We start from the raw sequence: 20,410 nt of genomic DNA, 5'->3' as shown, positions 1-20,410 counted from the left end.
CTGACAAAGCTTGAGAGGATCTGCAGAGAAGAATAGGAGAAACTCCCCAAATACAGGTGTGCCAAGCTTGTAGCGTCATACCCAAGAAGACTCGAGGCTGTAATCGCTGCCAAAGGTGATTCAACAAAGTACTGAGTAAAGGGTCTGAATACTTATGTAAATGTGATATTTCGGTTTTGTATTTTTAATACATTTGCTAAAATGTCTAAAAACCTGTTTTTGCTTCGTCATTATGGGGTATTGTGTGTAGATTGATGAGGGGGAAAAAACAATTTAATCAATTTTAGAATAAGGCTGCAACATAACAAAATGTGCAAAAAGTCAACGGGTCTGAATACTTTCCGAATGCACTGTATATAACAAAAATGTTGATCATAACACCAATTATTTTCATTTTTAGCTTTTTATTTATTATCGCGCAACATTAAACAATATTGTGGGTTGTACCACATACATTATGTATTCACATAGTACACCATACAGCTACAAAGAGAGACTGAAAAACAAACAAAAATACACTTCTTTTTTTTTTTACATACTGCATACTTGAAAAAATAGAACCAAGAACAATCTTTCAACTCAAAAAGGAATGTAGCTGCCAGATGTGATGTTTGTTTATTTGGGGCAGGATTTAAGCCTGAGTCCAGCTTTGAAGAGCGGGCAGATGGGGTGATCAATGAAGATCAGTACTGAGAGCAGAGTATACATCGTGATAATATTTGTCTGTGTGTGAGTGAGAGAGAGAGAGAGAGGGAGGGAGGGAGGAGAGAAGGAGGGAGGAGAGAGAAGAGGGGAGGAAGAGAGAAAGACAAAGTATGAGAGAAAAATTGAAAATATGTGAGGTGTGTATAAGCAAGGAGTTAGTGAGTGTATAAGAACGTAAGTAAAGAAGTCTATGAGGGAGAAACATGCAGGTTGACGTTTATTGTCATAGGTCTTGCCCTGGAGGCAGAACTAAGCGGTTTCCGCAAGATGGGCCAGCTGCAAAGTCATAATTGGCCATATCGTAGAAATGTTTGAAAACAAAAATTTGCTTTTTGGTCTTCAATTAAGGTAAGGGTTATGCATTAGGGTTAGCAGTGTGGTTAAGGTTAGGGTTAAGGTTAGGTTTAAAATCAGATTTTATGGCTTTGTGGCTCTGCCAGCTAATGACCACTCTGAAGAGCTGCCTCCAGTACATGAGTCATCCCAATAAATGCCAACCTGGGAGAAACATAGGGAGGGAGTATGCTCTTATTGTTCCAATATCTTAACATTCTCCCATCACCATAAAAATGTACAACATACCCAAAAGAGCCATGTATAATAGCTTCCGGCACATACACTGCACCAAGTTTTCAATTAAGATAACAGTCTATTCACTTCAATATAACATGATTCTTCAATCCCCATACCAGTTCAAACAAGAATAGAGTTCCTTTTCAAGTACCTTATGTGGACGAAGGATTCATAAAAGTGTGTATGAACTATGTGAGTGGTTCAATTCAACAGTTGTATTATTTTTTTGTTTATTACCTTGAACATGAATGGGAAATTCCCATGAGATCAGCACCGGAGTAGTTCCCCATCCATTGAAATTGCCATATTCAAATAAATAGTTTATCTTATCATTCTAAGAGCTCAGAAAAATATCAGTGATATAATCACATCTCCCCCCCTTTTATTCCTCAGTGAAGTTAAGGGGTAGCACCATAGCACTAGCCTCACAAATAAATTTAAAAAATAAACAATTAATGTGCTGTATATATATATATATATATATATATATGATCAGCACCCATTATTACATAGATCATAAATATGCATGAATCATTATAACTGTGTGTCTATCATGCATTGTCGTTATTAAAGGGGGAGATTGTTCTAACGGTGGGAATAGAATACAATTGAAACAGGATCATAAGTAGTGGTGAGACAAAGGAACAGTCCCTAAATTAGTCAAAGTCCTATTGGTTGTCTGTGACAATCTACAACAACCAACAAAAGATATTACAAACTAAACTACCAGGTATTATCTGGTGTCTTCCATTAATACACTGTACCTTCAGTCTGGTACTATAAGTGTTAAGTTGTCATGGTTTTTCATTACTGTTACATCCTTTACTACTGTTAAAATCACTATCATTGATAATACCACATAAAAAATGAGTTACGGTGGTGACAACCTCTCACCTCATAGTCTAACACAATGGACAAGATAGATTGCTGGGGCTACACCTCACCTCTGTCACAAGAGTTCTCTCATACAAGCACTCTGACAACTTTGATTCTGCACCTGTTTGATTCTCGTGTTAAAAAACAAGAAAAACGTTGTTTCTCATTGGTTATCAGAGTGGATAGGTAGATATCATACTCTGGCTTATAAATGGCCTGATTACTGATTAGGTCAATCTCTTCTCATGAAGGAAGGGGGGCTGGTTGGATGCTGTCAGAGGTATTGTGTAGTACAGTACTTATGAAATCAGGACAGCAGTATTGAGTATACATCTACAGACACAACAACACATTGGAAATCACTGAGTTGTTTTCTGCTGCTAAGGGCTGTCTGGCAAACTGACTGGACTAAAAGCCTGGAATCATTCATGATTTAGTCATTATCCCTCAACAGTTAAATAATCTTACCTAAATATTTTAAATATGTACATTTTTTTATCTCTCCCGAGAAAATGTCAACAAAACTTTAAAAAACGAAGCTTCAAGTTGTCAATAATCAGTTCTTTCTTTTTTCTCTCATTGAAATCAAGATTAAAAGTGCTTTTATAAAATCTTTTCTTCTGTATGTACAATTTGTATTAGCTATAACAAAACAAAAAAACTATAACAACAACAATCATCATCATCATTATCATGTAATAAATAATAAAACAAGTGGATTAAAATGAGTTTGTAGATAAGAGAGCACACAGGGAATCTGTGGACTAATGCTTATCATGTTCCACTGTCCTCAGTGGTGCCTGTGTGTGTAGCATTTTGCAACCATGACCAGTGTCTCTGCAACGTTGAGGTATAGAGAGCTCTATTCTCAACCACTTCATAAGCACCAAGATTTCTCATCTCAAAAGTGAGCCCCAAGCAGGCTCTGGCTCTGACACGCAAGCAATGCAGAGGCAGCCATGATTGGTGAATAAGGATTTACTGGCTCTGTCGTGACAGTGTGTGCATAGAGACAAACCTTGCTCTGCTTCAAAATGACTAACAGCACCAGGCAGAAGCAGGACTCACTGACTGAGCCCGTTGTGTGTCAACATGTGTAGGGAAAGCACCAATGTGTTTAGGAGTGCATTTATGTCCACACACTATTCCCATCAATGTCTCTGGTTTCAGGGTAAAGGGCTTGCGTGGCCCGTGCTGCCTGTGGTCATTGGAAGGACCAGACTTCGGCGGCCATGCTTCGGTGGTTTAAAGCAGTAAGGCATCGCTCTGTGATGGCTGGATGACAAGAGCTTTGTGTGTGTGTGTGTGTGTGTGTGTGAATGTGTGTGTGTGTGTGTGTGCGTGTGTGTGGGTGTGTGTCTGAGTGAGAGTCTGTGTCTGTGTGTATCAGTGCACCATTTTACAGGGGGTCACTGCTGCCCTCTAGTGCTTCAAATAGAAAGCGCTCACTAATCCCCACGGGAGCCATAGAACTGAAGGGCTAAATCTCTCAAACAACACCTGAAGGAAGATGAGGACTTCTAGTGCCTGTTGTTCTACTCACTCTACATCTATGCTATAACAGCACCCTTATATTCAGCATCTAGTGCCGTGAAGAGATGAATGAAAAAAAAAATGTATGCACTCACTAACTGTAAGTCACTCTGGATAAGAGCGTCTGCTAAATGACTAAAATGTAAATGTAAATATCATCCCTGTAAAGGGGATAAAGATCAATGAAGCACCACAGCAGTAGAGTGAGGCGGATCGGTGGGGTGAGAGTAAAAATGGAGAGAGAAGAACCCTTCTCTTCACAGCAAGGCAGACAGGACAGGAGTTGGTTTAAAAAAGGCATGACTTTGGGGACGTTACTAAAAACCTTCCACTATGTGGGATGGTTCAGATAAGTTTCTGTATGTGGTGACGTTTCTCTTCACTCTTTTGGTCATGATGAATGATTTAAATGTTTAAATGTTGTTTGTCATGCTTGTTGGAAAGACTGTCTTAAGGAGCCTTGCAGTGCTGAGAAAGGCCTTTCTCCAAGTACAGCTACAAAAATGTCAAAAGCCAAAGATAAACAAGAAAGAAAAGGGCAGATTTACAGAAATATGGGAAAAAAGCAAGACAGACCCCTCAGTAAAAAACACACAAGAAAAACAAAATTAATAACATTAATAACAACATTAATGAAAAAACAACCATATCAATAAACAAACAAATCAAATCAGCATCTTCATAATAATAATAATAATAACAATACCTGTAATAACAACATTGACAGTAACAATAACAATCATAATAATATTGATAATAATAGTAATAATTAGGAGGATCATTAAAATTCTATGAAGAAGGAGAAGCAATGGAGTCCCTCCCGCAGAGGAGAGAGAAAGAGCACCACAGGCAGTGTGTCTGTCTGGTCCAGGGTCGGGCCCAAACTGCTGCCTGACATGAGGTAAAAAACAAACAAAACAAAAAGAGGAATCAAACCAGTAGTCGCCCTCCTTCCAGCCCAGAGCACCAGAGTGAGGATATAGAGCAGGAGGAGGAGAAGGATGGAGAGAGACACAGGACTAAAGGAGGGGCTGAGATACTCATCCCTGGCCTGCTCAGCCGGCTCTCCCTCCACCAGTCTGTGTGTCCGTCTGTCTGTCCATCCTCACACAAAGTGGCTGTAGGGCCCAGTGAGGGTGGTAAAGGCATAGGGGGACACAGTGACCGTGGAGGTGGTGTGGTGGGTGGGGGCCAGCCGCGTCACCAGCCCCATCACTGGCCCCTCCGTGGTCTGGCCAGGCCCCGGGCTGGCCCCTGCCGCCGTGGCCCCCAACTTGCGTTTCTTCCCAGGTTTGATGTCCTCATAGGGCAGCCCTAGTAGTGCTGCCTCCTGCTGCCTCTCTCTAGCCCGCTCCGCCAGCATCTTCATCTTGGCCTCCCAGAGCCACTGGCCGTGACAGGGCTGGTTCATGTTCTTGTGCTGGTAGAACACCAGGGAGATGCGGGTGGGGTGAGAGCGATCGGGCCTCTTGAGCGGCGTGGTGGCGTGCAGCTCACGCCGGGCACACTCGATCAGGATTGAACCGTGGGCGGGTGCCACCGCCACCCCTCCAATGCTGGGGTCCAGGAAGTTATGCTCGCTGTCCGACCACCGCTCTTCCTCGTCCAGGTCGCGACCTCTCTGGCTCTCGACGTCGCTCGGGGTCTCGGCCCGGTTAGGGTCCCAGCAGGCCTCTGGGGCTGGAGACTGTGTACCTGCCATGGAGCCTCCGAAAGACTTCCAGGCCTTCTCCTGGAGTGCTAGGGGGGTCGAGCCCCGACTCTCGCCCGCCTTGGAGCACATCTTGTCGGGGAAGCCTCTGGCGGGGCTAGAGCAGTACCCAGCAGGAACCATGCCCATGGGCCAAGCTTTAGGCTGAGGGCTGGGAGCAGGGCTGTCCCAGTGGCGGGGGGTGCCGGGGTGTGGGGAAGGAGAGGGGGACAGGGAGGGAACAGGGGAGGCCATGGGGGTGTTGGGGCCAAGGTAAGAGTTCCACTGCTGGGGGTACGGGGAGGGCTGTTGTGGGGGATGCTGATGCTGCTGTTGGGGGTATGGGGACTGGGAAGTCTGGTGAGGTCCCTGCTGGTGGAACTGCTGCTTGTCTGAAGTGAAGGGAGCCTCCGGGGGGCCTGGTGGTTGGAGGTTGCCTTCCCAGCTGCCTGACACCATACTGCCGTTGGGCCAGGGCCCTCCAGGCTGTGGTGTGGTGCTGGGAGTGCCGGGACAGCTCTGGGTATTGCCCCCCTCATACACTGGCACATCCATGGGCTCCTGCTTGATGACAGGGGTCCCTCTGTGGGAGGGCTCTGAGGAGACTGAGGAGGGACGTGATTGGTTGTAGTCAGGCTCATGTGGGTGTGGGTAAGCATTGCATTGGTTAGCTGGGTCTCCATGCTGCTGCTCGGGGTGGCCTGGGCCTGAGTAGGAGTGTGCCAGCCTGGCCTGGAGGCTCTGAACGTCTGGCTTCTTGTCCACAGGGCAGGGGGAAGCATTGTGCCCCGCGTGATGCCAGGAGCCGTTGCGGCCCTTGTAAGTGAGCTCATGGGGGAAAAGTGTGTTAGGGTTGGGGGGTAAGTTGTAATAGCCGTAGGGCAGTGCTGAGGGTATATTGGGGTGGTAGCCGTTGACAGGGCCTGGTGGAGGTGGAAGTGCAGGGGGTTGGCCATTGGAAGGGGAGCCTCCCTGTGCGTAGTAACTAGGGTGGGAGGGGTAGACGTGGTAGGGGTGGTGGCACTGGTCCACTGGCTCCTTCTTTATGGTGGGCTTCACCTCCTGCTTAGGGATCGCTGTGGAGAGTAGATAGAGGAGAGAGGGGTGATAAGACATGAGATTATCACTTGCCTCTGCACAAAGCTGTGGTTTTTATGGTTCACTTGATTGGAGTTTTGCTTAGAACACCAGTAGTGGGTTTGATTCCTGAATGGGCTGCATACTATATGTTGACTAGCTATATGTATTAACTGTAGGTCAGTTTGGATAAAATCTACTCTATGAACATATTATTATCATCATACTGTAAAGTTCTGGGTTTATTATTATCATAAAGCTCACAACACTCATGAAGCCACTCTCCCATGTTTCTAGTAGAGTTCAGGGGTCATCTCGCCTTTATTGCCATGCTGTCTGACAGGGGAGCCAGCGTGCCGGACCTCCGTCTTGATCACCATCTTCTCCGGCGTCTCCGTGGGCGTTGGCAGCTGCTGCTTGGCCTTCTTCTTCTCCGAGGCGCGGTTCTTAGCGTCCAGGCGGCGCTGGCGGCAGGACTTGGCGGGCTCGGGCAGCTTGCGGACCTCACGGCGGAAGTTGTTAAGCTCCTGAATGGCGCCAGTGCGCATCTTTTGGCGCTGGCCCTCCTCGCTGCCAAACTCGTCTGTGAGGGCGGCCTTGTAGAGGGGAAGTACGTGGAGCTGCTCATCCTCTGGGATCTCCCCCACCGTACGGTTGTCTTCTTTAGTCAGAGTGCACACCTTGGGGGAGAAGGAAGGGGGGGGGGGGACACTCACTGTCTGCTCTATCCTCATGTAGTCAGACTTTGATATACTATAGACATTTGTTGTACACAGATAGTCTCTATACCACCCCTGAGACACTGAATATCACCATATGCCCCTGCCACATACACACATATACACACACACATATACACACACTCAAACACACACTGCAGAGCATCCATACGATGTCCACACAAAGAGAGGGAAAGAGTGAGAAAGAACTGAAAGCTATTAAGAGAATGACAGAGAGTGACAGAAAGAGAGAGAGAGTGAGCGAGAGGGAGAGAGAGAGGTAGGTAGGGCTGTGTGTCATACCACAGTGCAGCCGTTGTAGAGGTTGTGCTGGTCCTTGTGAGCGTGGGCACAGAAATCCATGCAGGCGGTGACACCAGAGAAGGGCCGGCCCTCCTTCAGACCCAACCTGCAGTCTGGAGCCGTCGTCTCATTCTGACACTGAGGGACAGGAGAGGGGACACAGGAGGGTTAGCATGGGAATACTCTACAGACCATATCTAACACTAATATCATCCTTGAGTTTCTATTGTGTACTTTTGGGGGGAAGTATTCAAAGTACTTCTCCAGCAGAGTATACAACTACTGAGGGACATAGGGGAAAGAGGATGGTTAACATGTCAAAGGGCACCATGTTACAACACAGACTATACATTCTGACACTGAGGGACACAGGGAAGACGATGCCATGTCCAAGAGCAACCTGTTACTACAAACAACATATCAAACACTCATAGCATCCTGCAGCTTGTGTCGTTTACTATTGGAGGAATAGTCTACTATTTAGATGACTCTGGCGCTAGAATTTATCAGCTGCAGGTAGGTGTTAACTTATCAGCTGCAGGTAGGTGTTAACTTATCAGCTGCAGGTAGGTGTTAACTTATCAGCTGCAGGTAGGTGTTAACTTATCAGCTGCAGGTAGGTGTTAACTTATCAGCTGCAGGTAGGTGTTAACTTATCAGCTGCAGGTAGGTGTAAGTGCAGCTAGGTGAAGGTGGTTGTGAAGGCAGGTGTTACCTGGTTACTGTAGGCCTGTGGGGCCAGCTGCTTGTACAGGGGAGCCAACTCAGTGGCCAGATCCTGGAAGTTATCCCTGAGTTGATCCTCCTGACACACACACAAATACAACAGGTCAGCATAAACCACATCAGTAACAGTTTTATCTTGGTGTGGTGCTGTCAATTATATAGCGGTGCTGTGAAGGTGGTATCAGAGTTGTGTGTTCCATAGATAAAGTGGTAGCAATAAAGTAGAAATCAGCACTACAGCCTGAAGACTTATCCATTGAGACTGTAGTACTGGAATATAAAAGCAAAGAAGGGAGTCATTTCTTGTCTACGTAGGCTGTGAGACATTTTGAAAGACAAGTCTCTAGAGTAGATAGACAACAGGAGGCTGCTGAGGGGAGAACGGCTCATAATAATGGCCGGAACGGCGCAAATGGAATGGCATCAAACACCTGGAAACCAATGTGTTTTATGTATTTGATACTATTCCAACTATTCCACTCCAGTCATTACCACAAGTCTGTCCTCTCCAATTAAGGTGCCACCAACCTCCTGTGAGATAGACCATCGATCTCCTGGTCTCTTACCTCTTGGGGGTGGTCTCCTGCCAGTCTGAACTTGCGGGGTGTTTTGCTGCGGGCGTACTTGCAGCCGTTAAAGTACATGCTCCAGGAGCAGCCGAAGGAGAAGGAAGCTCCACAACTGTCAGGGTCCTTGCCTTGGCACGCACATGTACGACTGCAGGCAGGCAGGCAGGGGGAGACAGAGACCACAAACACAGTCAGCACCACTTCACATCATCAGACACAGTCATCTTCATCAGTCAGAAACAGATGCCTCAGTGCATTGAATATCAAGAAACAATTATAATGAAGTGATCTGCAGTCCAGAAGTAGAATTAGAATAACATATTAACTTATTCTATTATTTCAATCTACAACAGAGATGATCATGCACAGATGTTTCGGTTGAAAGCCTCCCTCACTGTGCCATCTAAATGGCAACCCATTGCACTGTATAGCCTCGTCAAGTTTACTGCTAATTTAACAGAAGAACATGAGCATATTCAGATGAGCCATGGGTCTGTGCTGTCACATATTCAGATGAGCCATGGGTCTGTGCTGTCACTTATTCAGATGAGCCATGGGTCTGTGCTGTCACTTACTTGTCGTTGAGTCCACAGCGGCGGCTGGTGGGGTTGCCGAACTCGGTGATGGTGGCGGAGAGCTCTCGGTAGAGTTTGTCACCTAGCGCCCGTGGTACGCCCTCCCACGCCATGATGAGGATGATGATGATAGCGTTGGGACAGTGGTGACCCGGCCGGGGACGCACCAGACACAGCAACTTCTCTGTCTCACTGCCCCGACGAATCACCTGAGATGAGGAGAGTGGGAAAGAGAGAAAGGGTGAGAAAGGGAGAGAGAGAGAGAGAGAGAGAGAGAGAGAGAGAGAGAGAGAGAGAGAGAGAGAGAGAGAGAGAGAGAGAGAGAGAGAGAGAGAGAGAGAGAGAGCGGGTAAGATTGACACCTGTCTTGTCTTCCCCCAGCTCCCTCCCACCTTGTATCTATATTGTCACTAACTACCTGTCTTCTCCTCTACTGTCTCCATAGTGTCTGTTTTGAATCCATAAAGCCATTAGCAGGGTGTCAGAGGGAGTGACAGAGGTGGAGACCCCCAACTGGGAGGCAGAGGGACCCCCTACTGCTTTACTGTCTGGGGTTGAGGCTGTGGTGTCTGTGGGGGTGAGGCTGTAGTGTCTGTGGGGGTGAGGATGTGGTGTCTATGGGGGTGAGGCTGTAGTGTCTGTGGGGGTGAGGGTGTAGTGTCTGTGGGGGTGAGGCTATAGTGTCTGTGGGGGTGAGGCTGTAGTGTCTGTGGGGGTGAGGCTGTAGTGTCTGTGGGAGTGAGGCTGTGGTGTCTGTGGGGGTGAGGCTGTAGTGTCTGTGGGGGTGAGGCTGTAGTGTCTGTGGGGGTGAGGCTGTGGTGTCTGTGGGGGTGAGGCTGTGATGTCTGTGTGGGTGAGGCTTTAGTGTCTGTGGGGGTGAGGCTGTAGTGTCTGTGGGGGTGAGGCTGTAGTGTCTGTGGGGGTGAGGCTGTAGTGTCTGTGGGAGTGAGACTGTAGTGTCTGTGGGGGTGAGGCTGTAGTGTCTGTGGGGGTGAAGCTGTAGTGTCTGTGGGAGTGAGGCTGTAGTGTCTGTGGGGGTGAGGCTGTAGTGTCTGTGGGGGTGAGGCTGTAGTGTCTGTGGGGGTGAGGCTGTGGTGTCTGTGGGGGTGAGGCTGTGATGTCTGTGTGGGTGAGGCTTTAGTGTCTGTGAGAGTGACGCTGTTGTGTCTGTGGGGGTGAGGCTGTGGTGTCTATGGGGGTGAGGCTGTAGTGTCTGTGGGGGTGAGGCTGTGGTGTCTATGGGGGTGAGGCTGTAGTGTCTGTGGGGGTGAGCCTGTAGTGTCTGTTGGGGTGAGGCTATAGTGTCTGTGTGGGTGAGGCTGTAGTGTCTGTGGGGGTGAGGCTGTAGTGTCTGTGGAGGTGAGCCTGTAGTGTCTGTGGGGGTGAGCCTGTAGTGTCTGTGGGGGTGAGGCTGTAGTGTCTGTGGGGGTGAGGCTGTAGTGTCTGTGGGGGTGAGCCTGTAGTGTCTGTGGGGGTGAGGCTGTAGTGTCTGTGGGGGTGAGGCTGTAGTGTCTGTGGGGGTGAGGGTGTAGTGTCTGTGGGGGTGAGGCTGTAGTGTCTGTGGGGGTGAGGCTGTAGTGTCTGTGGGAGTGAGGCTGTAGTGTCTGTGGGAGTGAGGCTGTAGTGTCTGTGGGAGTGAGACTGTAGTGTCTGTGGGGGTGAGGCTGTAGTGTCTGTGGGGGTGAGGGTGTAGTGTCTGTAGGGGTGAGGCTGTAGTGTCTGTGGGGGTGAGGCTGTAGTGTCTGTGGGGGTGAGGCTGTAGTGTCTGTGGGGGTGAGGCTGTAGTGTCTGTGGGAGTGAGGCTGTAGTGTCTGTGGGGGTGAGGCTGTAGTGTCTGTGGGGGTGAGGCTGTAGTGTCTGTGGGGGTGAGGCTGTAGTGTCTGTGGGGGTGAGGCTGTAGTGTCTGTGGGGGTGAGGCTGTGGTGTCTGTGGGGGTGAGGCTGTAGTGTCTGTGGGGGTGAGGCTGTAGTGTCTGTGGGGGTGAGGCTGTAGTGTCTGTGGGAGTGAGGCTGTAGTGTCTGTGGGGGTGAGGCTGTAGTGTCTGTGGGGGTGAGGCTGTAGTGCAAGGTTTTATTTGCCCCCCCACCCCCCCCAAGTTTTCTGAGCAAAATAAATGAAATCAAATGTTTTATTTTTATTGTTGGACATAATAGTGTAAAAACACCAGGAAATCAGCTCCAAGTGATTTTAATGTAAGAAATCTGTTCCCAAGTATTCCCACACATAATAGAGATAAACATGATCGTATACAAATTTAAGCAAGGTTTGAAATTATTATGTTTTAGTCTAACTTTATATCTGTTTGCTGTCTAGAAATTGTTTGTAATTATGTTTCGGTCCCCCGACCAGCCGCTCAAGAATAAATCAGCCCGGGGCTGAATCTAGTTGATGATCCCTGCTGTAGTGTCTATGGGTGTGAGGCTGTAGTGTCTGTGGGGGTGAGGCTGTGGTGTCTGTGGGTTTGAGGCTGTGGTGTCTGTGGGAGTGAGGCTGTGGTGTCTGTGGGGGTGATGCTGTGGTGTCTGTGGGAGTGAGGTTGTGGTGTCTGTGGGGGTGATGCTGTGGTGTCTGTGTCTGCTATCCTCTACTCTACTCTCATTCATTTTCACGTTTTTTTTATCTCATGGCTCTTAATATATAGATGCTTGTCTGCTGCAGTGTCTGTTGGTTTTATAATGCACAGACAATAAAGGTGCAACAAGTCGGATGAAACATTGTGTGATTATATGAAATTGTTTGTGGTTGCCTACACTAGTGTTTTGTGTTAGCCCGAAAAGGGCCAGTCTGTTTGTGATACCATGCCAACCCACTGACACTCATTGTCATGTTTGGCTTGACAATGACAACAATGGAGTTGGCAAGAGCCCAAACAGATCTGGGACCAGGCTAGTGTTGTGTAGGGTTGTATATACCTACACATACGCTACGGTCACAGGACGCAGGCCTCCTTATTGTCCCTAGAATTTCTAAGCAAACAGCTGGAGGCAGGGCTTTCTCCTATAGAGCTCCATTTTTATTGAATGGTCTGCATATCTGTATGATTGAGTGTAGTCTGGCCCAGGGGTGTGAAGGTGAACAGAAAGGCACTGGAGCGACAAACTGCCCTTGCTGTCTCTGCCTGGCCGGTTCCTGTCTCTCCATTGGGATTCTCTGCCTCTGACCTTATTACGGGGGCTGAGTCACTGGCTTACTGGTGCTTTCCATGCCATCCCTAGGAGGGGTGCATCACTTGAGTGGGTTGAGTCACTGACGTGATCTTCTTGTCCGGTTTGTCGCTCCCTCGGGCTCGTGCAGTGGAGGAGATCTTCGTGGGCTATACTCAGCCTTCTCTCAGGGTAGTAGTTTGGTAGTCTGTTGATATCCCTCTGGTGGTGTGGGGGATGTGCTTTGGCAAAGTAGGTTATATCCTGCCTGGTTGGCCCTGTCCGGGGGTATCGTCGGACGGGGCCACAGTGTCTCCCGACCCCCACGTCTCAGCCTCCAGTATCTATGCTGCAATAGTCTATGTACCAGGGGGCTAGGGTCAGTCTGTTATATCTGGTGTTATTCTCCTGTCTTATCCAGTGTCCTGTGTGAATTTAAGTATGCTGCCTCTAATTCTCTCTCTCTCCCTCTCTCCCTCCTCTCCCGGAGGACCTAAGCCCTAGGACCATGCCTCAGGACTACCTGGCCTGATGACTCCTTGCTGTCCCCAGTCCACCTGGTTGTGATGCTGCTCCAGTTTCAACTCTTCTGCCTGCGGCTATGGAACCCTGACCTGTTCACCGGACGTGCTACCTTGTCCCAGACCTGCTGTTTTCAACTCTCTCTCTCTACCGCACCTGCTATTTCAACCTCTAAATGCCTGGCTATGAAAAGCCAAGTGACGTTTACTCTTGATGTACTGACCTGTTGCAACCTCTACAACCACTGTGATTATTATTTGACCCTGCTGGTCATCTATGAACGTTTGAACATCTTGGAGAAAAATCTGGCCTTAATGGCCATGTACTGTTATAATCTCCACCCGGCACAGCCTGAAGGGGACTGGCCACCCCTCAGAGCCTGGTTCCTCTCTAGGTTTCTTCCTAGGTTTCTGCCTTTCTAGGGAGTTTTTCCTAGCCACTGTGCTTCTACATCTGCATTGGATGCTGTTTGGGGTTGTCACGGTTTCGGCCGAGGCTGCTCCTCCTCCTGGTTCGGGCAGGCTTCGGCGGTCGTCGTCCCCGGAGTACTAGCTGCCACCGATCTATGTTTCATGTTCGTTTGGTTTGGTCTTAATGTTGTACACCTGTGTCTAGTTAGTCCTCGTTAGTGTTCTATTTAGTTCTCGTTGTGTGTGTCTGTGTTTGTGTGTGATTGCGCCTCTGTTACGTGTTGGAGCTACATTTTTCCCTCCAGTGTTTGGAGTGGTTTCTTTGCACATGTTTTGTGCGCAGTTTATTTTGTCGCCTGTGTGCGCCTGGTATTCGCCTTCAGGCTTATTGTGCTTTTGTTTGTGTGAATTTTGCACTAAAGCCTTTGAACTGAGCCTCTGCGTCCTGCGCCTGATTCCTACACCACACCCACCTTCAGCACCTTATGACAGAATCACACACCACAATGGAATCAGCAGGATCGGCAGAGACGCCTGTGTCGCTCGAGGAGCATATCCGTGGACAAGATGGCCAGATTCGACAACTGGAGACCGCTCTACAGGAGGTAATCTACACCTTGCACCGATGGGAGGCCAGCCGGGTACCCACACCTCCACCTATCCTGTCCACCCCATCGGTCGGTCCACCAGTCCTAGGTTCGGAACCCAGGGGGATTCGGCTCTCGCTCCCGAGGGCGTATGACGGAACAGCTGCCGGGTGTCAGGGGTTCCTCCTGCAGGTGGAGCTCTACCTGGCCACTGTACACCCGGTGCCCTCGGGATACGAGAGCGTTTCCGCCCTCATCTCCTGTCTCACGGGCAAGGCGTTGGAGTGGGCTAACGCCGAGTGGAGGAGAATGGACGCCAACACCGTGACCTACGCAGAGTTCTCCCGCCGCTTCAAGGCCGTGTTCGACCATCCACCTGAGGGCAAAGCGGCGGGGGAGCGTCTAGTCCAGTTGAGACAGGGGAGGAGGAGCGCGCAGGCGTTCGCTCTAGAGTACCGGACTCTAGCGGCTGATGCAGGGTGGAATGAGCGGGCTCTCATCGACCATTTTCGATGTAACCTACGAGAGGACGTTCAACGTGAGTTGGCCTGCAGGGATACCCATCTTTCATTCGACCAGTTGGTCGATATGTCCATCCGTCTGGACACCCTGCTGGCCACCCGTGGACGTCCCGAGGGGAGTCCGTCCATTCCGCCCTCCGGCGCCTCCGAGCCGAGCCCTATGGAGCTCGGGGGTGCCGGCGGTAGAGAACGGAGTAGGAGGAGCCCGAGGGGGCCTGTCTCCTGCACCAAGTGCGGTCGTGGAGGGCACACTGCGGCCAGGTGCTGGGGAGGGTTCTCCGGGGGAGAAGACAACAGGCCACGCACTGGGGGGGCCTCCCAGGTGAGTAGACGTCCCACTTACCCAGAGCTTTCTGTTGCGCACTTTTGTATACCTGTGTGTTTTCCACAGGTTGCACCTCATTCCCAGCATAAGGCGCTCGTAGATTCAGGCGCAGCTGGGAATTTTGTTGATCGGAAGTTTTGTTTTGAGTTAGGGATCCCTCTCCTACCTGTTCACAAACCTTTTCCCGTTCATGCCTTAGATAGCCGTCCGTTGGGGTCGGGGTTGATCACGGAGATCACAGCGCCACTTCGGATGTGTGCGCAGGGGGGTCATGAGGAGACTATACAGCTGTATCTGATCGACTCTCCTGCGTACCCAGTGGTGCTGGGGATTCCCTGGTTAAGCACCCACAACCCTGCTATTTCGTGGCAACAGAGGGCTCTCGATGGGTGGTCTGCTCAGTGCGAGGGGCGATGTCTGGGTGTTTCCGTGGGGGCGACTTCGGTGGAGAGTCCAAACCAAGTGCCCGCACTGCACATTCCGCCTGAATATGGGGATTTAGCTCTTGTGTTTAGCAAAACTAGGGCGACGCAGTTGCCTCCTCATAGACAGGGGGATTGTGCGATTGATCTCCAGGCAGGAGCAGCGCTCCCACGGAGCCATGTGTATCCTTTGTCTCAAGAGGAGAGAAAAGCTATGGAGACTTACATAGCCGAATCTTTGAGACAGGGATACATTCGGCCCTCCATTTCTCCCGCCTCCTCGAGTTTCTTTTTTGTGAAAAAGAAGGATGGAGGGTTGCGCCCGTGCATTGATTACCGTGGTCTCAATCAGATTACTGTGAAATACAGTTATCCACTCCCTCTGATTGCGACCATGACGGAGTCATTGCATGGAGCGCGGTTTTTCACAAAACTGGATCTCAGGAGCGCGTATAACTTGGTGCGCATTAGGGAGGGTGACGAATGGAAGACAGCGTTTAGTACCACGTCAGGTCATTTCGAATATCTCGTCATGCCATATGGGTTGATGAATGCTCCATCAGTCTTCCAATCCTTCGTAGATGAGATTTTCCGGGATATGCAGGGACAAGGGGTGGTCGTGTACATTGATGGCATTCTGGTGTACTCGTCTACCCGAGCCGAGCATATAACCCTGGTGCGTCGTGTATTGAGGAGGCTGTTGGAGCACGACCTATATGTCAAGGCAGAGAAATGTCTGTTTTTCCAGGAGTCGGTCTCCTTTTTGGGTTATCGGTTGTCCGCGTCAGGGGTGAGAATGGAGGTGGATCGTGTGTCCGCTGTGCGTAATTGGCAAACCCCAACTACTGTAAAAGAGGTGCAGCAGTTTTTGGGCTTTGCGAATTACTACCGGAGGTTTATCCGGGGTTTTGGACAGGTGGCAGCTCCCATCACGTCCCTTCTGAAGGGGGGTCCGGTGCGACTGCAGTGGTCAGCCGATGCGGACAGGGCCTTTAGGAGACTGAAGGACCTGTTTACGTCGGCTCCGGTGCTGGCGCATCCGGATCCCGCATTACCCTTTCAGGTTGAGGTAGACGCGTCTGAGGCTGGTATAGGGGCCGTTCTCTCTCAACGGTCCGGCACGCCACCTAAACTCCGCCCCTGTGCTTTTTACTCTAAGAAGCTCAGCCCGGCGGAGCGTAACTATGACGTTGGGGACAGGGAGCTGTTAGCTGTAGTTCAAGCCCTTAAGGTGTGGAGGCATTGGCTTGAGGGGGCTCAACACCCTTTCCTCATTTTGACTGACCATCGGAACCTGGAGTACATCCGGGCAGCGAGGAGACTGAACCCTCGCCAGGCTCGATGGAGTATGTTTCTCACCAGGTTCGTATTTAAAATCACGTACATCCCTGGGTCCCAGAATGGTAAGGCAGATGCGCTGTCCCGGCGGTATGACACGGAGGAGAGGTCCGTTGAGCCCACTCCCATACTACCGGAGTCGTTCCTTGTGGCACCGGTGGTGTGGGAGGTCGATTCCGAAATCGAGCGAGCGTTGCGTACCGACCCCAGCCCTCCACAGTGTCCTGAGGGTCGGAAGTACGTTCCGCTCGAGATTCGGGATCGACTCATTTACTGGGCTCACACGTCACCCTCCTCTGGACATCCGGGTATCGGCCGGACAGTGCATTGCCTTAGCACTAAATACTGGTGGCCCACTTTGGCTAGGGATGTGAGGGTTTATGTCTCCTCCTGCTTGGTGTGCGCCCAGTGTAAGGCGCCCCGACATCTGCCCAGGGGTAAGTTACAGCCCCTACCCGTTCCACAACGACCATGGTCCCACCTCTCGGTGGATTTTGTAACAGACCTTCCCCTCTCTCAGGGGAATACCACCATCCTGGTCGTTGTGGACCGTTTCTCTAAGGCCTGTCGTCTTCTCCCTATGTCGGGTCTTCCTACTGCCCTACAGACTGCTGAGGCCCTATTTACCCACGTCTTCCGGCATTACGGGGTCCCCGAGGATATAGTGTCTGATCGAGGCCCCCAGTTTACCTCCCGGGTGTGGAGAGCGTTTATGGAGCGTTTGGGGGTCTCGGTTAGCCTTACCTCGGGGTACCACCCGGAGAGTAACGGGCAGGTAGAACGTGTCAACCAGGATGTGGGTAGGTTTCTGAGGTCTTATTGCCAGGACCGGCCTGAGGAGTGGGCGCGTTACATTCCCTGGGCCGAGATGGCCCAGAATTCTCTCCGCCACTCCTCTACCAACCTAACCCCTTTCCAATGTGTATTAGGTTACCAGCCGGTTCTGGCACCGTGGCAGCAGAGCCAGATCGAGGCCCCTGCGGTGGATGATTGGATGAGGCGCTCGGAAGAGACGTGGAACGCTGCCCACGTCCACCTGCAGCGGGCCGTCCGTCGTCACAAGGCGAGCGCCGATCTCCACCGCAGTGAGGGGCCGGTGTACGCACCCGGAGATCGAGTCTGGCTCTCTACCAGAAACCTACCCCTCCGCCTGCCCTGCCGGAAGCTGGGTCGGCGGTTTGTGGGGCCCTTTAAAGTCCTGAGAAGATTGAACGAGGTGTGTTATAAGTTACATCTACCTGTTGAATATAAGAATATTAACCCCTCGTTCCATGTGTCTCTTCTCAGGCCGGTGGTAGCTGGTCCACTCCAGGACAATGAGATAGGAGAGACTCCTCCGCCCCCATTGGACATCGAGGGGGCTCCGGCGTACACCGTTCGGTCCATCTTGGACTCCAGACGCCGGATGGGGGGTCTCCAGTATCTCGTGGAGTGGGAGGGGTACGGCCCGGAGGAGCGGTGCTGGGTGCCGCGGAGGGACATCCTAGACCCATCTCTCCTGTCGGAGTTCCACCGGGCCCATCCCGCGCGCCCTGCTCCGCGTCCTCCTGGTCGTCCCCGAGGCCGGGGTCGGCGCACGGCTGGAGCCGCGCGTCAAGGGGGGGGGTACTGTCACGGTTTCGGCCGAGGCTGCTCCTCCTCCTGGTTCGGGCAGGCTTCGGCGGTCGTCGTCCCCGGAGTACTAGCTGCCACCGATCTATGTTTCATGTTCGTTTGGTTTGGTCTTAATGTTGTACACCTGTGTCTAGTTAGTCCTCGTTAGTGTTCTATTTAGTTCTCGTTGTGTGTGTCTGTGTTTGTGTGTGATTGCGCCTCTGTTACGTGTTGGAGCTACATTTTTCCCTCCAGTGTTTGGAGTGGTTTCTTTGCACATGTTTTGTGCGCAGTTTATTTTGTCGCCTGTGTGCGCCTGGTATTCGCCTTCAGGCTTATTGTGCTTTTGTTTGTGTGAATTTTGCACTAAAGCCTTTGAACTGAGCCTCTGCGTCCTGCGCCTGATTCCTACACCACACCCACCTTCAGCACCTTATGACAGGGGTTTTAGGCTGGGTTTCTGTATAGCACTTTGTGACATTTGCTGATGTAGAAAGGGCTTTATAAATACAATTTGATTGATTGATTGATTAGGCTTTGTTTGTTCTTTGAAAGGTATAGGTTCAGTGTGTTATGTATGGCTACTTGTACTCACCCACTTGGCGATGGGACATCCCTGAGAGCTCTTGCCTTCCCGGCCGGTGTAGACCACCTTCTCAATACGGATAGCATCTCCCTTCTCTCCATACCTGCACAGAGAGACAGACAGCACAGAGTGAATGTGTGTGTCTTACTGAACACAACAGTTGAACTGTATTGTATACTGTTCATTATAAAACGTTCACATCGTGCCTATAAACACCCCTTAGCTGTGGTATATTCACAATATACCACACCACCTCTGGCCTTATTGCTTAATAAGCAAGTAGCCTATGTGCTTCTGCAAGACCATAATGCAAGCCTTTGGTCTCCACGTGTCTTGTCAAACAAAGACACCACAAGCTGGCTGACCCTGGCTGGCCAAGACGAGTGTTTACAGGGCGCCGTTGATATTCACAGAGGCATGACAGTAGCAGCCAAAGCCCAAAATAATCTGACCAGAACATTGTCAGCTAACCCTTACTCCAACTCTAAATCTATCCCTAACCCTTACTCCAACCCTAAATCTTACCCTAACCATAACCCTTAATCCAACCTTAAAACCTTTTATTGCAGTGGGCTAGATCAGGGTCACACAGAATGTTTTTTGGTAGTCTTAAACAAATCTACTCGGGTATTAGAACCCTCAACCTTTCGGTTACTGGCACAATGCTCTTACCCACGAAGCTACCTGCCGCCGTATATGGGGGACTATCCAAATAAAGTGTAACCGCACGAGCGTGTGTTTGCTTGGTGTGTGTATGCCCCTGGTTACGTTCTGGCGCGTGTCTCTCTCTGCACAGTGTGGAGAGACAGGGGGTTGGGTTAACTACCATCATTACTCAGATGTTCGCCCACAGCTCACACTTTCCTCCCTGTGTATCATACCTGTCATGTTGATAATGTCACCCCTGAGTGGGTCTACTATGATGGGACACATGTGGCTCTGTCCTGAATAGAAACTCATTCACCAATCACCAGCCGGTTGGAAAGGAGTGGGCTCAGCCTCCACAGGGGTGGGCCAATGGGGTCAGAGGTGGGTTCAGGGGTCAGGAGAAGACTATAGAGGGCTTTAGTTCTTAAGTCACCTCTCAAATACCAACAAAGAGGGATCTCCCCACCTCCTCACCCATCCCCCTTATCCACTACCCCGCCCTCTCTCAGGAGAGTGATGAGTCACTGGTCTATGGAAATAATCCTCTCTAACTATAATGGCCAGTCACTCTTGACCCCGGTCCCCTATTCAACAATGTATGGGACCCACACTAAGCAGACCCCATCCCATGTTTAGTCAGCGAAAACACTGATCCCAAGACAATCCAGCTGCCAATGAACTATTCCTGTTTTGTCAGTTGAGATTTCTCTGAGTATTAGGGTACTGAATTGGTAAATGTGATTCAGTAGCTATTGTATGTAATGTTTCCATTCCCTAGTTTCATGTTACAATACTCCCAAGAGAAAGCCTGAAACCGAGTCCATTCATTCCCTAATGCAAAGTATCCCTGTTTGACTCACTCTCAATTTTTCTCTCCCTCTCTCTCTCTCTCTCTGTGTGTGTTCCTCTCCTCTCTTCATCTCATCTCTGCCTCTGATTTAGCATTTCAGTCATTTAGCAGACACTCTT

At 50.1% G+C, this 20,410-nt stretch overlaps 1 protein-coding gene across 1 annotated transcript in view; it reads right to left on the bottom strand.

Annotated features, from left to right (window-relative positions):
• Positions 1-390: 390 nt before the first annotated feature.
• Positions 391-20,410, bottom strand: part of LOC311144993 (methylcytosine dioxygenase TET3-like) — a 38,349-nt gene continuing 18,329 nt past the window's right edge. The window contains exons 3-9 of the mRNA XM_084181203.1: positions 18,803-18,896; positions 9,347-9,555; positions 8,769-8,919; positions 8,192-8,281; positions 7,477-7,614; positions 6,774-7,134; positions 391-6,453 (exon numbers count right to left, since the gene is read on the bottom strand). Coding sequence (XP_084037329.1) covers positions 4,793-6,453; positions 6,774-7,134; positions 7,477-7,614; positions 8,192-8,281; positions 8,769-8,919; positions 9,347-9,555; positions 18,803-18,896 — 2,704 coding nt within the window. The 3' untranslated portion in view covers positions 391-4,792. The remainder of the gene's footprint in view (positions 6,454-6,773; positions 7,135-7,476; positions 7,615-8,191; positions 8,282-8,768; positions 8,920-9,346; positions 9,556-18,802; positions 18,897-20,410) is intronic.

Source organism: Coregonus lavaretus, assembly GCF_964263955.1.
Source record: "Coregonus lavaretus genome assembly, chromosome: 17".
NCBI classification, from domain to species: Eukaryota; Metazoa; Chordata; class Actinopteri; order Salmoniformes; family Salmonidae; genus Coregonus; species Coregonus lavaretus.
Note: the sequence above shows the minus strand (reverse complement) of the source record. Positions and strands in the feature narration are given on the sequence as shown.